General features: G+C 39.0%; 1 protein-coding gene across 16 annotated transcripts in view; it reads right to left on the bottom strand.

The window, feature by feature from the left end:
- Nucleotides 1–19834, bottom strand: part of LOC106081822 (protein lap4) — a 704386-nt gene that overhangs the window by 137562 nt on the left and 546990 nt on the right. For all 16 annotated transcript variants that reach the window (XM_059364098.1, XM_059364099.1, XM_059364100.1 and 13 more), the window contains one exon: nt 1131–1275. In XM_059364098.1, coding sequence (XP_059220081.1) covers nt 1131–1275 — 145 coding nt within the window. The remainder of the gene's footprint in view (nt 1–1130; nt 1276–19834) is intronic.

The following is a 19834-nucleotide window of genomic DNA, read 5'->3' as shown; positions in this document are numbered from 1 at the left end:
ATAGTTCAAATCAGTCCATGACCTGATATAGCTGCCATGCAAACCGATCTGGGGTCTTGACTTCTTGAGACTCTACAGGGAGCAATTCCTATCCGATTTGGCTGAAATATTGCATGAAATGTTTTGTTATGACTTCCAACAACTGTATTATGAATGGTTCCTGTATTAAGAATGGTTCAAATCGGTCCATAACCTGATATAGCTGCCATATAAATCGATCTGGATTCTTGACTTCTTGAGCCTCTAGAGAACGCAATTATAATCCGATTGGGCTGAAATTTTGCATGAGGTGTTTTGTTATGACTTCCAATAACTGTTTTAAGAATAGCTCAAATCGGTTCCTAATCTGATATAGCTGCCATATAAGCCGATCTGGGATCTTGACTTCTTGAGCCTCTAGAGCAGTTCTCATCCGATTTGGCGGAAATTTTGTACAATGGCTTCTCTCATGGCCTTCAACATGCGTGTCTAATATCGTCTCAATCGATCAATAGCTTGATACAGCTCCCATATAAACCTATCTCCCGATTTTGTTTCTTGAGTCCCTACAAGGCGCAATTCTTACTAGATTTGGTTGAAATTTTACACAATGACTTCTACAATGTTCAGCATTCATTTATGGTCTGAATCGGACCATAACTTGATATAGCTGCAATAGCATAACAGTTCTTATTCAATATTCTTTGTTTGCCTAAAAAGAGATTCCGTGGCAAGAGCTCGACAAATGCGATCCATGGTGGAGGATACATAAGATTTGGCCCGGCTGAACTTAGCACGCTCTTACTTGTTTGCTTTTTTTTCGCCTATCCGACTTCAAAATCGAATATATTCGACTTTTTAATCATTGAAAGTCGACTTTGACTTTTCGACTTTTTTACACAAAAAGTCGACTAATCGCTTATTCGAAAGTCAATTTTGGGATCCCTAGTACATCATCAATAACAACATTGCGCTATATCAAACATAATACCTCTTTGTTTTGTTTGAATTTCATAGAAATACTGTCAATAACAATTTTTAAAAAAATTTTAAAAAATTCGTCAGTTTTTATATTCTTGGAAATCGGTATTTTAAGTGTCTTTATTTTTACAAGCAGGAAAAATTATTGACAATTTTTCATTATTTCTCACCTGTCTTCTGGGTTGGCTTGTGTTGGTCCTCCATGGCAGATTCAAAGAAACGTTTTTTATCGGATACTGATTTAGGCACTTTTGTTGTAGATGTTGTAGTTGTTGTTGTGGTTGCCGTCGTCATAGACGAGTCGACAGGTGATATCTGTAAAATTTCAATGAATAAAATGGTATATTAATAAACTTCCAGAAGCACTCAACACATTGAAACAATATTATAAATTAAATACAAAGAAGGCAATGTATCGCCTATGGTTAGAGCATAAAACCAAACAAATTAATACCAAACTTTGTAGTGAACGGACTATCCTTATGCCCACACTATGGTGGTCATTGTGCTTACTCTCTGAAATGGTCGGACTATCCTTGTGCCCACACTATGGTGGTCATTGTGCTTAGGCTTTGTCTGTGAACACTGGACATCATTGTTCGTACAGATGACCAAGTGATAGTAGATTCATGTTAGCATTACAACGACAGCGATGATGAAGGCTATGTTAGGACAAACAACCAAAATTCTATATAAAATTTTCTTAGAAATAAACACAAGTTGTGTTTAAAAGAAAGAAAGATGTGGCATATCATCTACATTTGGGGTATATTGGGGAAGATCTGGAGTAAGAAGAAATGTAATGTGGAAAAGTGATGCATCTTGGGTTGATATTGGGAAAATTTTGAAAAGGAAATGATAAAAAAGTTGTAAAAATTCTTTATAAAATAAAAAAAAAGGTGGCTGTATTTAACCTTTGAGTTATTGCCAACACCTTAATTTGTTTGCTTAACTTATCTTGACGCGAAAACGAAAACATGCAGCTATGTTTACCATATATAGAAAATATCTTTTTCTTACATTGCACCTATATTTTAAGAACCACCCTAATAAACATTGCAAAGATGAAATGTGTCGGTGTCATGAACACCAGAGAACTGCAACTAAGTGTACAGCAATTGACTTAAACTAAGAGCATAACCAGAGTAAATGTTTGTCTTCAAAGACGTTTCAATGCAGTAATTTTAACAAAAGTATAGTTTAATCCATGTTAGTACATATTTCTTATATATGGGTCTATGCCTAGAAAACTAAAAGTTGAAATTTTCATAACCACGGTACCCGTGTTGAGTTATTTTTTTTTAAATGGCTACAATTTTAACCATGTCCGTGGCTGCCTAACTATCAGCTCACGCTACAGGCTTTCAAACATAAGATATTGGTGTAGGACAGACCGACTGAAGGACAGACGGACACACAGACATGACAAACTGGCATTAGAATTGGCTTTGGCTTTGTATGGCAGTTATATTCAAAGGCAAGTTGTGCGACACCAAAATCCTACAGACCCATAAGCCTTACGTCCTTTCTACTCAAAACCGTGGAACGTTTTGTGGACACCTTGATAAAGAGTAGAACATTCAGCGAACTGGTCAAATACAAACAGCATGCCTATGCCAAGGGAAGGCCGGTGGAGACTGCGCTGCACGAGGTTGTGCATAAAATAGAAGAATCCTTTGATGCGAAAACGTACACCCTGGCGGTATGCATTGACATGGAGGGGGCTTTTCACCATGTGCGGACCGACACATTGATCCAATCCTTAGACCAGTACCGGGTGGACACGGTCCTTAGAGACTAGATAAACCATATGCTAAGTAACAGGTGGATAAATTGTGTGTTCCATGGCATAAATACAAGGCACGCCACAGGGGGGCATTTTATCGCCACTCCTATGGGTTAAAACCATAAATGACCTATTACGGATGCTGACTGAGGAGGGATCTGAACCCTTTTAACCATGTGCGGACCGACATATTGAACCAATCCTTAGACCAGTACCTGGTGGACCCGGTCCTTAGAGACTGGATAAACCATATGCTAAGGGACAGGTGGACAAATTGTGTGTCCGATGACATTAATAAAAGGGAGAAAGTGGCACAAGGCACGCCACAGGGGGGCATTTTATCGTCACTCCTATGGGTGACCACCATAAATGGCCGATTAGGGATGATGACTGAAGAGGGATTTGAACCCGCCTCCTACGCAGACAATGTTATAATACTTCTAAGGGGTAAGGATCCGAACGAGCTATGCAAAAGGGCCGAAAGGGTCCTGCATATGGCCTGTGACTGGGCTAGACCCAGAGATCTCAATGCTAACCCAGAGAAGACTGAAATATGCCTGTTCACGGGGAAGACGAAAGTGAGCCTACTTAGAGCACCACGTTCCCTCACTAAGACGATTTCGATATCTTGCAAATTGCAAATTTTGCTCATGAACATTCCACTAAGGAACAGAGGAAAACTTCTGACATATCAATGAGTGCAGTCCGATTCAGGTTAAAGCCCAATAATAGGGGGCCTCCTTTTTATAGCCGAGTCCGAACGAGGTGCCGCAGTGCAACACCTCTTTTGAGAGAAGTTTCACATGGCATAATACCTCACAAATGTTGCCAGCATTAGGAGGGTAAGTTACACGGATGAATAAAAGCTAGAGGACAGAGTGGGTCTAGGGAGTTTACATTGAAAACCCAGGGACTGAGATCTGTTTTAGACTGTCTGACCATAATACGGTCCTGCACGCAGGGGATCCGGGCGATCACGGAATGCGTAAAGTGGCGTGGTACTAACGCGAAGACGTCGAGTCTGAACATCGGATACCTGAGATGAACCTTGAAGTCGAGTGCGCGACACTGCTGCCAGCGGCACAGTCTTGGATTGACGGAACCGTAGTATTGACAACTGGAAAATCATGTTACACGGATGGATCGAATCTAGAGAACAGAGTGGGTCTAGGGGGTTTACATTGAGAACCCAGGGACTGAGATCTGTTTTAGACTGCCTTACCATAATACGGTCCTGCAGGCGGAGATCCAGGCGATCACGGAATGCGTGAATTGGTGTGGTGCTAATGCGAGAACGTCGAGTGGGAACATCTTTGAAGACAATAAAATTGTCACAAGGTCAATAACAACCAGGGCGGTAAGGTCACGAACAGTCTTGCAGTCTGTAAAAAGGAGATTAACATCCCCATAGAAGGCTCTGAGGATGGCAAAATCCCCATCGTTTGAGTGCCGGGCTATAACGGAGTAAGGGGAAATGAAAGGGCAGACGATTTGACGGTGAAGGCCAGAAGACTGCCGTCAATAAACTTGGTTAACCCGGAGCCTTTGGGGTTGACGCAGTCCGATTAAAGGACGTGGGCGACAAACGCTGTGGAATAGCGAAACGGTCGGTAGGATGGCCCCCCTATGGGGGGATCCAGATCGTGAGAAGACGAGTCTATTTCTGTAAGGAAGCAAGAAGGAGGTCAGTATAGCTATTGGTATCATAACGGGACATATAGGACAACGAGCTCACTTATGTAAAATCGGTGCGACAAGTGATAGCATGTGTAGGGCACGCGGGGAAGATGATGAGACGTTGGAGCATTTCCTTTGTCATTTCCCGGTTTTCGCGTCTAAGAGATACCGGCACTTAGGTGGGGACACAATATCAGACATGAACCAACTTAGGGACGTGGCATGGAAAACAATTAAGCATTTTGTAAGTATCACGGAATTCCTTACTTAAAGTTTTCTTTTTAGGGGTTACTTTATAGTTTTTAGAGCGCACAACAAGGCCATTACTGGCTTAGGTGTATGCCCATAGTGGCATGGGGCGGATTAATAACTGCACCCTCTTTTCAACCTAACCTATATTTACATATGAAGCGATTTGGACTAACCCCCTATCACCTATACCATTATGAGGAATCTGTGCGAAATTTCAAGCAGATTGTTTTATTCGCTTAAAAGTTATTGCCATGGATACATGGATAGATCGACTAACAATATAAAGACTAGGATCCCAATATAAAGAATAGGATCCCAGATCGTTATTCGTTATGTTACAAACAGAATGACGAAGTAAGTATAACACCATGCTGTGATGGAAAATAAACATATTTCCTTTTTCACAGCTTCAATGGAAATGTTGCCACTGCCTTCAATGCTAGTGTAATGTCCTATATCTCATGCCATATTAGTACATAGCTATGTTTTCAATACAGATGTACGTATATGCAGCCATGTGTGCTGAAGTATCATCCTAACGGTGGTGACTTGACCACAAGACTAACTCAAACATGGATGTTGACATAAAGTCGTTTGCATTGTTGCAGCCACTTAGAATACAGTTCGGATGTCAATGAACGATTTAGCTAGCTTGCCTTTGGTCAACACATTGTTAACTTTGTATGGTTATTTCACAGAGTATTTGAGCTTAAATGCAAGCGACAAGTACAAAGTGAGAAAGTGATTGTAGTTTCAGTTTCTAGCAAAGGAAATTGTTCTAAAAATCTAAAAAAAATTATGCACAAGTAACTTAGCATTAAGATGAGGGGGGGATGAATTTAAAGTAGCCTAAATTTGTTTCGTCCGAGTTCCTAATCAAAATTTCATTTCTATAGGAAATTTTGTCAAAATTTCATTTCTATAGGAAATTTTGTCAAAATTTCATTTCTATAGAAAATTTTGTCAAAATTTCATTTCTATAGGAAATTTTGTCAAAATATCATTTCTATGGGAAATTTTTTCAAAATTTAATTTCTATAGGAAATTTTGCCAAAATTTAATTTCTATAGGAAATTTTGCCAAAATTTCATTTCTATAGGCAAATTTACCTCCACCATAGGATAGGGGATATACTCATTTCTTCATTCCGTTTGTAACAGCTCGAAATATGCGTCTTAGACCCCATATAGTACATATATTCTTGATCTTTATGACATTTTCAGTCGATCTAGCCATGCCCGTACGTCCGTCTGTCCGGTCGGTCTATGTTTTTATATAGCTGCCATGGGTCTTGACTTCTTGAGCTTCTAGAGGGCGCAGTTCTTATCCGATTTGACTGAAATTTTGCACGTGGTGTTTATAGCTTCCAACCACTGTGCCAAGTATGGTCTAAATCGGTTGATAACCTGATATAGCTGCCATATAAACCAACTTTGGGTCTTTATTTTTGAGCTTCCAACCACTGTGCTAAGTATGATTCGAATCAGTCCATGAACTGATATGGCTGCCATATAAACCGATTTCCCAATTAGACTTCTTGGGCTTGGAAATTTTGCCTGAAGCGTTTTATTTTGAATTCCAACAAATTTGTCAGGTATGGTCTAAATCAGTCCATATCCTGATATAGCTGCCATATAAACCGATCTCCCGACAAGACTTCTTGGGCTTCTAGTGGGCGCAATTCTTATCCGTTTTTGCTGACATTTTGCATGTAGTGTCCTGAGTACGACTCCCAACAACTGTGGCAAGTATGGTCTAAATCAGTCCATAACCTGATATGACCGCCATATAGACCGATCTCCCGATTAGACTTATTGAGCCTCTAGAGGGCGCAATTCCTATCCGATTTGGCTGAAATTTAGCGTGAAGTGTTCTATTTTGACTTCCAACAACTGTGTCAAGTATGGTCTAAATTAATCCATATCCTTATATAGCCGCAATATAAATATTGGGCGCAATCGTATCCAATATGGTTAAAATTTTGCATATATCGTTTTGGTATGACTTCAGACAACTGTGCCAAATATGGTCTAAATCAGTCCATAACCTGATATGGCCGCCATTTAAACCGATCTCCCAGTTTGATTTTTGAGCCTCTGGAATGCGCAATTATTACTCCATTTCCGTGATATTTAGCGGGGATGTTTTCTATGACTGGTGTTTTTTTATTTGAAAAAGTCATTCAAAGAACTTGACATATGCGATCCATGGTGGAGATTATATAAGATTCGGCCCGACCGAACTAACCTCTGCGCGAACTATTTCTTGTTATTTCTTGCTTCTCATAGGACAGCGAAACGACAAAAATCATTTAAAGAGTCTCAGCAATTGTGGTGTTTTGCAATGTATTGGGGTCGTGCTGCAAGAAGCGCGATTTCGGCCTTTGCCAGGGGACTCATCAGCTTGCAATGCAACCAAAAAATTACATGCTTTCACTTACTCACTAATTAATGGGCAGTGCAATGGTTGAAGCATGCCGTTCTAATGACTGCATACTCAAGCTGTTACACATATAATGATTTGGTCTGTTGGGCGGTGCTCCAAAAATTCACATAATATTCAATACTCAAGTTGAAAGATCGGGGACCCTAAAAAGTATATATTGTATTTACTTTTGAACCTCTTACATACTGAATCGATTTAGACATGTCCGTCCGTCTATTCTTCCGTCCATTTGTCGATCGAATCCGATTAAAAGTACGGCCCAAATCGGTGTGCTGAAATTTCATAACTTTCTAAAGCTGTGTCAAGTACAATTCACATCGGTTTATAACCTGATATAGCTTCCATTTAAACCGATCTCCGGATTTGTATTCTTGAGCCCCTAGAAGCCCCATTTGTTATCCGATAACACTGAAATTTCACACGGAGTGTTTTTTAATGACTTCCGAAAAGTATGGTCCAAATCCGTTTATGACCTGATATAGGTCCCATATAAACCGACATTAAGAGGAGATAACCATCACTGAAAGTTTTTTCTTATATTCTCGTCAGGAAAACAGGCGTTGAGCGTCGTATTCGAAAATGCTAACCTCTGTGTCACGGTAGAATTCACAAAATTTCCCATGAACATTCCATTAAGGAACATACTTCTCTTATATCAATGATTGCAATCCGATTAAAGTTTAAGCTCAATAATAAGGGTTCTACTTTTTTTGGTCGAGACCAAACGGCGTGCCACATAGGGACAACACTTGATAGAGAAGTTTTAACATGGCACGATATCTCACATATGCAGCCAGCATTAGTAAAGGGATGACCACCGCTGACAATTTCTGAAGTTCATATCTAGATTTGAACCCAGGCGTTCGCGTCATAGGGGGATATGCTAACCTCTGCGCCATGTTGAAACACACATCTATGATTATCAACAGCCAAGACCCGGTAAGCCAATCACAGTATCTGACTTTTTGAGTTCCTTGACAACTTATTCATTAAATATTCTAATGGACATTCAAGCCTTGAGCTGACCAAACAGAGTCCGTTTTTCTTTTTTAACCAGGGAACACAAGATAAATCGAATGGTGTTTGTGAAGAATTTAACATTCAATTTTGTTTACATTTTCCCTTCTATCGATTTATCATTTAACATTTTATCAAGCCCTCTGCATCTTTCTCCATTTTCATATCGTTCACACCCATAACATTTAAAAGTATTTTATTTAATATTCTTTATTGTCAATGTCAGAAACATTTCATACCACAAGCCAAAATGAATCGAGAAGAAACAAGTAAGAGTGCGCTATGTTCGGTCGAGTCGAATCTTATATACCCTTCACCATGGATCGCATTTGTTGAGTTCTATACGCGGTATCTCTTTTTAGTGAAACAAAGAATATTGAAGAAGAACTGTTATGCTATTGGAGCTATATCAAGTTATAGTCCGATTCGGACCAACAAATAATGCCTAACATTGTAGAAGTCATTGTGTAATATTTCAGTTCATTCGGATAAGAATTGCGCCTTATAGGGGCTCAAGAAGCAAAATCGGGAGATCGGTTTATATGGGAGCTGTATCAAGCCATTGATTGATTCGGACCATATTAGATACGTATGTTGAAGGTCATGAGAAAAGCCGTTGTACAAAATTTCTGCCAAATCGGAAGAGAATTGCGCCCACTAGGGGCTCAAGAAGTCAAGACCCCAGATCGGTTTATATGACAGCTATATCAAAACATGGACCGATTTGAACCATACATAGCACACTTATTGGAAGTCATAACAAAACACCTCATGCTAAATTTCAGCCAAATCGAATGAGAATTGCGCCCTCTAGAGGCTTAAGAAGTCAAGACCCAAGATCGGCTTGTATGGCAGCTATATCAAAACATCGACCGATTTAAACTATACTAAGCGCAAATATTGCAAGTGATACAAAAACACCACGTGCAGCACTTCAGTCAAATCGTATGAGAAATGCGCCCTATAAGGCTAAAGGAGTCAAGACCCAAGATCGACTTATATGACAGCTATATCAAAACATGGGCCGATTTGAACCATACTAAGCGCAGTTATCGGAAGTGATACCAAAACACCACGCGTCAGTCAAATCGGAGGAGAATTGCGCCCTCTAGAGGCTCGAGAAGTCAAGACCCAAGATCGGCTTATATGGCAGCTATATCAAAATATGGACTGATTTGAACCATACTTTGCGCAGTTATCGGAAGTGATACCAAAACACCTCGCGCAAAATTTCAGTCAAACCGGACGAGAACTGCGCCCTCTAGAGGCTCAAGAAGTCAAGACCCAAAATCGGTTTATATGGCAGCTATATCAAAACATGGACTGATTTGGACCATACTTGGCGCAGTTGTTCAAAGTGATACCAAAACACCACGCGCAGAATTTCAGTCAAATCGGAAGAGAATTGCTCCCTCTAGAGCTTAAAGAAGTCAAGACCCAAGATCGCTTTATATGGCAGCTATATCAAAACATGGACCGATTTGGCACATTTACAATCGCAACCGACCTAAACTAATAAAAAGTATTTGTGCAAAAATTCAAGCGGCTAGCTTTACTCCTTCAAAAGTTAGAGTGCTTTCGACAGACAGGCGGACGGACGGACAGACGGACGGACATGGCTAGATCGACTTAAAATGACGATCAAGAATATAAACAATATATACTTTATGGGGTCTCAGACGCATATATCGAGGTGTTACAAACATAATGACGAAATTAGTTTACCTCCATCCTATGGTGAAGGGTATAAGAACAGCAAACAAACTGCCAAGAAGTAGAAGAAGAAAAGAAGAATGCTACTTTCTTGGAAGGGCTAGCAGCAACAAGCAACATGCTTTGAATATTTTCCAACTGCAAAAATTAATAACTTTCATAACGAAACATTTCGCGCCAAATGTCTTCTTCCATAGCAAATGTCATTTATCAAAACAGAGTCAGTGGCATTTTGTGTGCAAAAGTTACGTTTTGTTTGGCTCGTTTATTTTTGTTTTTTTTTTTTTTTTTTTTGTTTTTGGTTCCCTGAACCGTAAATCCCTAAAAGGCAAATGCAGTTTTTCTCCATTTCCATTCATTCATTTTCTGTGTGTATTTTGTGTGGCAGCAACAGCAACAGGCAAAAATGATTAATAGCTTATATTTTTTTGCAACTTCGAAACAAAAATACCAGCAAAACAAAAAACAAACATGGTTGTTAGTAGGGCATGTGAAACATGCCAGGAATTAAACAAATTACACAAAAAAAGGAAGAATGAGTTTTAGTTTTTTTGTTCTCTGCAAAATTAATTGATATTAATCATGGTAAACACATTTTCGTAATTAAAATTATATGCAAATATTTAAATAGTAGTAGGTGTAGGTGTAGGTGTAGTGTAGTTGTGGCATAGTTTTGTTAACAACAAGGCAGAAGCAGTAATAAAAACTGTTGTAAAGATTTCGTCGATAAATTCGATAAGTTAGATAACCGGTATATTTGGCAAGGGTGTCACATTTCAATGCTTATATAAAACGGCAAACATCTGTATACATAAACCAGTATGGAAAGTCGGGCGGTGCCGACTGTGTAATACCCTTCACCTAACCTATAAGTACAATGTGGGAGCTATATTCAATTCTGAACCTCGGCGAGCAAATATGTTCAAACTGTAATAACTACGGTTGACAAATGACAACATTATGGCAAATTACCCAAAATCTGACGAACATATATATGGGAGCTATATCTAAATCTGAACCGATTTCAAACAAAGTTCTCAGATACTGTGGCAGTCGTCGAGGAAAGCGTTGTACAAAGTTTTGCCAAGATTGGCCAAACAATGCGCCCGCAGTGGCTCTTGGGGTGAAAATCTGGCGATATACATATATGACAGCTATATCTAATTTCAAGAGAATCGGTTAACAAATGACCATTTTAATGCAATTTTAGTGAAAATCGGACGAACTTATATATGGGAGCTATATCTAAATCTGAACCGATTTCGAGCAAACTTCTCAGATACTGTAGCAGTCGTCGAGGAAAGCGTTGTACGAAGTTTAGGGAAGATTGGTCAATACATGCGCTTGCAATGACTCTAGAAGCTCAAATCGGGCGATATATAAATGAAAGCTATATCTAAATCTGAACCGATTTCCATGAACCGATGTCGACCAAACTTTATGGATATTGTAAAAGTCGTCGAGGAAAGCGTTGTACGAAGTTTAGGGAAGATTGGTCAATAAATTGCGATTGCAGTGGCTCAAGGAGTGAAAATCGCCCGATATATATATATTTGAGCTATATCTAAATCTGATCCGATTTCTATGAAATTCACCAGTAATATCGCGAGTCCGGAGAAAATCCACCCTACCAAATTTCAAGAGAATCGGTTAACAAATGACCACTTTATTGCATTATTACAACAAATCGGTCGTACATAAATCTGAACCGATTTCCATGGAATTCACCAGTAATATCGGGAGTCATAAGAAAATCCTTCCTACCAAATGTCAAGAGAATCGGTTAACAAATGACCATTTTATTGCGTTATTACTGCATATCGGACGAACATATATATGGGAGCTATATCCAAATCTGAACCGATTTTTTCCAATTTCAATAGGCTTCGTTTCTAGGCCGAAAAATGTGCCCGTACTAAATTTGAAGACGATCGGATGAAAATTGCGACCTGTAGTTTGTACACAAATTAACATGGAAAGCCAGACGGACATCTCTAAATCGAAAAAATAAGTCTCGAAAAAATAAGTTTCGGCGAACAAATTTTGGAAAATCGTACCGGAAGTGGGAGAAATAGTACGTTCAGTATCGCAATTGGTTCTATTTGGTACTTTCTTTGCAAATTGAATTAGAGCTCTTAATTTTGGAACTTAGGTACACGATGGCAATTTTAATTGAAGGACTATAAGAGTTTTCGGAAATTTGTACATTTAGCTACTAAAAAAGTACCAAAAAGGTACGAAAAAGGTAAACTTTGTATGGGGCGGATGAATAGAGGTAGAATTTCGAAATTTAACTCAAAAGATATCTGTTGCAAAAGGATGAGAATGAAAAGAAACAAAGGAAAAATAGTATTGCTAACGGAAGAAGACGTACATTTAGTACCGCAGTTTGTACCATTTGCTACTTTCTTTACAAATGGAGCCAGAGTTCTGAAATTTTGCATGTATATATACCAAAATTGGTGACCTTTGCTACTTTCTTAGCAGATGGAGCCAGAGGTCTGAAATTTGGCAGGTAGGTACAACTAGGATAAATATGATGGGTGACTATGATTGTCTACAATTCCTATATTTTGATAATACAATATTGTGACCATTTGTTACTTTCTGTGCAGATTGAGCTAGAGGTCTGAAATTTGGTATGTAGGTAAAACATAGAAATATATGATGGGCGACCACATTTTTTTTACAATTCGAACATTTGGTACCAAAATTGGTACCATTTGGTACTTTCTTCATAGATGGAGCTAGATTTAGTACCAAATTGGTACTATTTGGTACTTTCTTTACAGATGAAGCTAAAGGTCTGAAATTTGGCATGCAGGTACAACTAAGAAATATATGATGGGTAGCAAAATGTTCAATTATAAATTCATGGAATTCGGTACCATTTGGTACTTTCTGTTGAGATGGAGCTAGAGATCTAAAATTTGGCATGTCGATACAAAGATCCCTGGAGATCGCCTGTCGCGGCAGCAGAATGCATATTGTAAAGGCAAAGCCACTGAAACAGCCCTTCACGACCTAGTCGGCTACATATAGGGTTCTCTCGCTGTCAAGGAATATACAATGGTGCATTTCTTGACATTGAAGGTGCTTTCAATAATGTAAAACCGACGGCAATCATGAAGGAGTTCGAGTTTCTAGGCATCAACTCTACCGTAAGAAAGTACATTAATAACTTACTTACTAAAAGATGCATTACGGCAGGCTTGGGACCTGTGGATCTAAAAAGATGGGTCAGCAGAGGAACTCCTCAAGGAGGTGTACTGTCTCCTCTACTTTGGAATATAAACATTAACAATATATTATTGTCTTTGGATAAAAAAGTGGTCGCGTATGCCGATGACGTGCCAATTGCGGTTAGGGGAAAGTTTTGAAGCACTCTAAGAGATATACTTCAGGAAGCTCTACGTGCAACAACAAAATGGGCTACCGAAACTGGTCTAGGTATAAATCCGTGCAAGACAGAAGTAGTTTTTTTCAGCAGGAGATACAAAGTGCCTACAGTGGAACCTGTCCCCTTGGGTGGAGAATGTTCCATTTGCAGAATGCTCAAAACACCTGGGTGGACAGAAAACTGAACTTCAAATCCAACATTTTGGAAAGGGCAAGAAAGGCCACACTTGCTCTAGGCCTTTCTTGCCCTGACCTATAATGCTATATTATATTGTGGTCTGGTGGACGGCGCTCCAAAAGTCCGCCTTCTGTTCAAAACTTAACCGAATCCAAAGGATGGCTTGTTTGTGCATCACAGCCGCACTGAGGACGCACCATCTGATGCACTGAATTTAACGCTACATCTTATGCCTCTGGACATTGTGGCTACGCAAATTGCAGCGACCACTGCGACCACAAGGGAACTTTCTCATTGGTCATGTTGTGGCTACGGACACTGTGTTATCCTTGATACAATATCCGATGTTCCAGGCAGTGTGGATTACACCTTCGTGAGCCGTTTTTTGATAAAAATTACTGTACCACTATTCCTAAAAGAACCGATTGGAAATACGATATCCCTGGTAATAGAAGTTACATACACTTCTATACAGATGGTTCCAAACTAAACGACCAACTGGGCTTTGGGGTGTACTCTAAAGATCTAGAACTGGTCATAGCGAAAAGGTTACTCGACCACTGCAGTGTGTATCAAGCAGAGATCCTTGTAATTAGGGAAGTGGTGGACTGGCTAAGATATAATGCCGTAACGACGATTGGCATAAATATCTTCTCAGACAGCCAGGCAGCCATTTAGTCCCTGGAGGAGGTATTTTTGGACTTAAAAACCCCCCTCGACTGTCGCAGATCTCTCAACGAGATGTCTGAAGAGTTCAAAATTCACCTGGTCTGGGTGTCGGGCCACATAGATATCCCAGGGAATTGTAAAGCGGATGAGCTTGCGAGACTAGAAACTACCCTACACATTCCAGGGATACTGGAATCTTTGGGTATGCCTCTAGCGACATGTAAGCTAAGTTTTTAGGACCAGGCCCGAAGGACAACGAATGATAGATGGTCACAAAGAGGGGGCTGTGAGCATTTCAAAACAATGTGGCCTAATCTAGACTTGAAGATGTCTACGGCTTTGCTGTCATCGGCTAGAACAGATGTCTCAATCATTGTGTCCGTCATGACAGGTCACTGTCTAATCGGAAAATATGCTGACAGAGTGAAAGTTGCCAGAAACGACTTCTGCAGAAGCTGTGAGGACATAGAAGAAGAGACTATAGAACACCTTCCGCACTAGCAGTCAGAAGGAGTTCCACGTTAGGTTCTCATTTCTTTGAGAACATGCCTGATTTAACATTTGCAAGTTATTTGACTTTTTAAAGCGATCTGGATGGTTCAACGGTAGGAACCAGAAGGCATTTTATTTTTTCTGTTCCTGTGGTATCACAATGGACAAAAACGTCTAAGTGAGTCCGATGGCAGACTGCCACTTAAACCTAACCTAATCTACAACTAAGAAATATATGATGGGTGGCTAAATTCGCGTATAGCGAACTAGGGCTGCTAAAATAAAGCAATTTGACAAAAATACGACATGTGGAAGAAAACGTACTAATTGTGGTGTAATTGATATCTTGAAAGAATATATTGGGCAACTAGAATATATTTATTTTTTCGTATATTTAGGTATTAAAACGTACAAAATGGTACAATCTTTACGAATTGAGGTAAAGCGCTGAAAATTGTGATTCATTTATACCCTGACTATATATATAAGGCGACGTTATAATTTTTCTGATGGTTTGTTATTCTTGGTACTTTCTTGGTAAAAAGGGAGTAGTGAAACGGATCACCGGGAAACTAGTATGCATATATGCGAGCTATATCTCAATCAAAATCGGCTACTTTTATTTTCAACATGCTTCATCTCCAAGGCTTAAAAGACGTCTGCGCGAAATTTCAAGAAAATCGGATCAAAAAAGCAATCTATACTTTGTACACATAATAACATGAACTGACAGACTCTCTGGCATTCCAACGGATTAAAATGTTTTAGTGTTGGTTTGATTGCAGATTTCCAATAAACCTAACCTAATGCTTCTCATTTTCTTTTTTGAAGTGTAGCAAATGTTATAATACCTTGTAGAACAGTAGTATGAAGATAAGGTAACAATGAGTTCATTTATATAAAATTTTGGCACAATCTATAATGATGGCTTCCCATGATTCATTCCGACCTTACTGTATGCTTTTTCTTTTAATTATGATAACAAAAAAAAGCCCTTCAATTCTCATTAATCCACAATGACATTCCTTTCCAAGATTTTTCAAAGTGTACTCATAAAAACAACCGATAGGTAGAGTCATTTGTCAATTGACTAAAAATTAGTTATTTTTTTCTTTCCATTGATAAGATAGCAGAACGACCTAGATATACTTAATGGGGAAGATAAAGGTATGGCCTTATCGAACGAAGAGCTTTGTTGTTTCTTATCTAAGTTGTAATAATGCAACAGGTTGCCAATATGCCATGCCAGCAAAAATAAGAAAATAGTCATCGTAGAAAAGCACCTGAGAGGAGTCACAAGCGAATTGCTAAGGTTTTTGTGTAAACTTTGTAAATGTTGTTGCTTAAAAATAAAAACAAATTATTGTAATAGTTAAAAATTAGAACAATTTTAGGACATTACTTTATTTATTTAAAATAAAAACATTTTTTTGATTTGGTTTTTGGAGTTTTATTTTTTTAACCTTGCAGAAAAGGTGAGCTAAAATTTTTTTTGGTGGTTTTTACAAGAAAAAAACTTTAAATGCCAAAAATACACTTTCGTGTGGTGTGTTAATCTCTCAACTCATAAATGAAAAAAATCGTATGAAGTGGAATTCTAAAAAGAAAAATATTTTAAAAATAAGAAATGATGTCGAAAAGTCTTACATAGCTCACTGTACCAATTTTCAGCAAAATCGGACAATAAATGAGCCTTTTATATTTGCAAGATCTTAATCCGAGAGATCGGTCCATATGGCTGCTATATTCAAATATTAATCGATCTGGGCCATATTGAACTGCAATGTGAAGGGACTTAACACAACTCACCCAAATTTCAGCAAGATTTTTTAATAAATTCACTATTTATGAGTCTTAAACCTTAAATCGGGATATCAGTATATATGGCAGCTATATTCAAATCTAGACCCATATAAGCCGTATTGAAATGGAATATGGCGGGGCTGAACACAATTCATTTACCCAAATTTCAGCGAAAAGACCTTAAATCGAGAGCTGGGAATATATGGCAGCTATATCCAATTCTGGACCGATCCAAACCGTTTAGGGCATGGATGTCGAAAGTCTTACAAAGCACACTGTGCCAAATTTCCGCGAAATCGGACAATAAATGAGCCATTTATAAGTGACCTTAATCCGGGAGACCGGTTTCTATGGCAGCTATATCCAAATATGGACCAATCTGGGCCATATTAAACTAGAATGTGGTGAATGTGTTAAACACAACTCAATCAGTTAATAAGTTCACCTTTAGTGGGTATAAAAACTTTAATCGGGAGATCGGTATATATGGCAGCTAAATCAAAATCTGAAAAATCTGATCAACCCAATTCACTAACTCAAATTACAACGAAATTGGTTAATAAATTCAACTTTAATGGCTACAAGACCTTAAATCCAGAGATCGGAGTATGTGGCAGCTATATCCAAATCTGGATGGTATATGGACAACTCAGAGCCTGTGCAAAGTTTTAGCTCAGTACCTCTGTTTGTAAGGGAAGTAGGGTAATTTTAATAGATAGACGAACAGACAGACGGACGGACAGGCGGATATCATCATCTTAACTGGGAATATAGTTAAGATGTTGCTATAAGGTCAATACAGCAAAACCCCAAAAAGGGTTAAGATTTTTCAATCCAAACTGTTTTAGGGCCCACTTAAAATGACCGCAACCAAAAAGAAATAGGTGCCCATATTTTGCGGTATATATGATATATAAATAAATGAAGGATGGACTGAATTTTGCAATTGGTTATTTGTAACTCAATACACAAATCAGATATTAAAATTTGCCGTCCAGTATCAAGGGGGAACGCCCCACCACAAAAACTCAGTAAGCGTACATATAGTTCGACGGTACAATAAAGGACTTCAATGAAGATTATTTAAGAGTAGAGTAGGAATCTGAGTACGAATTGGAAACAAATAATTTGCATTCAAGTGTTAGGAGAACCGCCCCTTTGAAAAATATACTAAACAAGCCTATGGTCTGACCGATACAATATGGGAGTTTAATGAAAGGCATTTGGGAGTAGAGTGAGATTGTGATATAGAAAAAATTTGGGGCTAACTGTCAATGAACCCATTCCGCTCGATAAACCACAAAAAAGAGGTTTGGCCTAAGAACTCCACATCCTTATGGGGTATTGATCTACTATCCTACTACCATCAACATAACTTGGAATCTCCAACCTTGATTGGCTGCTGTACAGTGTTACAAATTGAAATCACGACCCCGGCGCAATGTTAATTTTTCACTACATTGCCATAATCGTACGATATATCGAAACAATGTCAATAAAACTCCGGAAGGGAACTAAAATTGAAATTGGTTCCAAATAATTTTTTTAGGTTATTTGAAATACAATAAATCCAAGAATTTTGGTGAAGATTTGACAGCCCGAACAATTTTTCGAAATGCCGAGGTGACCAAATTAAGGGCTCTGCCAAAAGTCGTTTGGACCACTAAGGGCCTCGAAATTTTGCACATGATTTCGATAACATCTCAGCTCTATTTCGTCAATTTCAAATTTCGAAGAGTAATCTCTATCCGTTCTCAAGTGGCATATTTTTTACTATTTTTTTTTTCGATATCATCCCACTATGCTTTGCTTCCTGATGGGGCCTTAATAATAGTCGGCTTAAAACCGAAGTTCGAGAAGCTACCCACTAATATCCAGATTTAACATACCGTGGAATCCAGAAGATTTTTTCATAAAGGAATCGAAGCATTCTCTTTGCACTTCAGATTAACTAGAGATCTTCGATGTTATGTTCTCCCCAGGTGGTAGTCAAGGCTAGAGAGTATTCATTGCATACATAGTCATTTCTTAAGTGGCACCTCGAAATGATGGTCTAGTACCCTATCAATCTAGTCATATACCTACGTCTATCAGTTGAAAGCACGCATCTCTCTATTTAACTTATTTAACTTCGTGAGCATTTAGACGACACATTTTTCATCTGATTTGACTAAAATATTAGCTGTTGTGCCACTTACAATTCACAATCACCAAGTGAAATACGTCCCTAGGTTAGGTTAGGTTTAAGTGTCAGTCTGCCATCAGACGGACATTTTAGTCCATTGTGATACCACAGTAACAGAAGAAGGAAGATGCCTTCTAGTTCCTACCGCTGAACCATTCAGATCTTTTTAAAAAGTCCAATAACTTGCAAATGTTCACTTCCGCCAAATCAGACAGGTTCTCAAAGAAATGAGAACCTAAAGTGAAACTCCTTCTAACTGCTAGTGCGGGACACACACACAGAAAGTGTTCTATAGTCTCTTCTTCCTCGATGTCCCTACAGCTTCTACAAAAGTCGTTGCTGGCAACCTTCAGTCTGTCAGCATGTTTTCCGATTAGACAGTGACCTGTCATGACCGACACAATGACTGAGACGTCTGTTCTAGCCAATGACAGCTAAGCAGTAGTTCTCTTCAAGTCTAGATTAGGCCACATAGTTTTGGAATGCTCAGAGCCCCGTCTTGGTGACCATCTATCATTCGTTGTCCTTCGGGCCTAGTCCTGAAAACTTAGCTTACATGTCGCAAGAGGTATACCTACAGATTCCCGTAACCCTGGAATGTGTAGGGTGGTCCCTAGTCTAGCCAGCTCGTCCGCTTTACAATTCCCTGAGATATCTCTGTGGCTCGGCACCCAGAAAAGATAAATTTTAAACTGTTCAGCCAACTCGTTGAGAGATCTGCAACAGTCGAGGGCGGTTTTAGTGTTCAGAAATACGTTCTCCAGGGATTTATTGGCTGTCGGAGAAGATATCTATGCCAATCGTCGTAATGACAGTATATCTTAGCCATTCCACCACTTCCTTAATTGCAAGGATCTCCGCTTAATACATACTACAATCGTCGGGTAATCTTTTCGACGCGACCAGTTCCAGATATTTAGAGTACACTCCAAAGCCCACCTGGTCGTTTATTTTGGAACCATCTGTATAGAAGTCTATGTTACCAGGGATATCGTAGTTCCAATCGGTTCTATCAGGAATAGTGGTACAGTACTTTTTGTCAAATACATCCCTAATAATCAAGTCAAATTTGGCACCAATAGAAAACGACCCAGCAAGTGGAATTTTACTCAATGGCATTCATGCTGCATATGGTCCAGGTCAGTTTTGAGAGCATGAAAAATGCATTTGAGACCCTGCTCTCGTAAAATTGCCCATGGTCGAACTTTGTGTCCAAGTATTTGTCAGCCTATAACTTAACATTTCGTTTTTATACCCA

This window comes from Stomoxys calcitrans, chromosome 2 (genome assembly GCF_963082655.1).
Source record: "Stomoxys calcitrans chromosome 2, idStoCalc2.1, whole genome shotgun sequence".
In the NCBI taxonomy this organism is placed as follows: Eukaryota; Metazoa; Arthropoda; class Insecta; order Diptera; family Muscidae; genus Stomoxys; species Stomoxys calcitrans.
The sequence above is the reverse complement of the archived record's forward strand: the minus strand, read 5'-3'. Positions and strand labels throughout refer to the sequence as shown.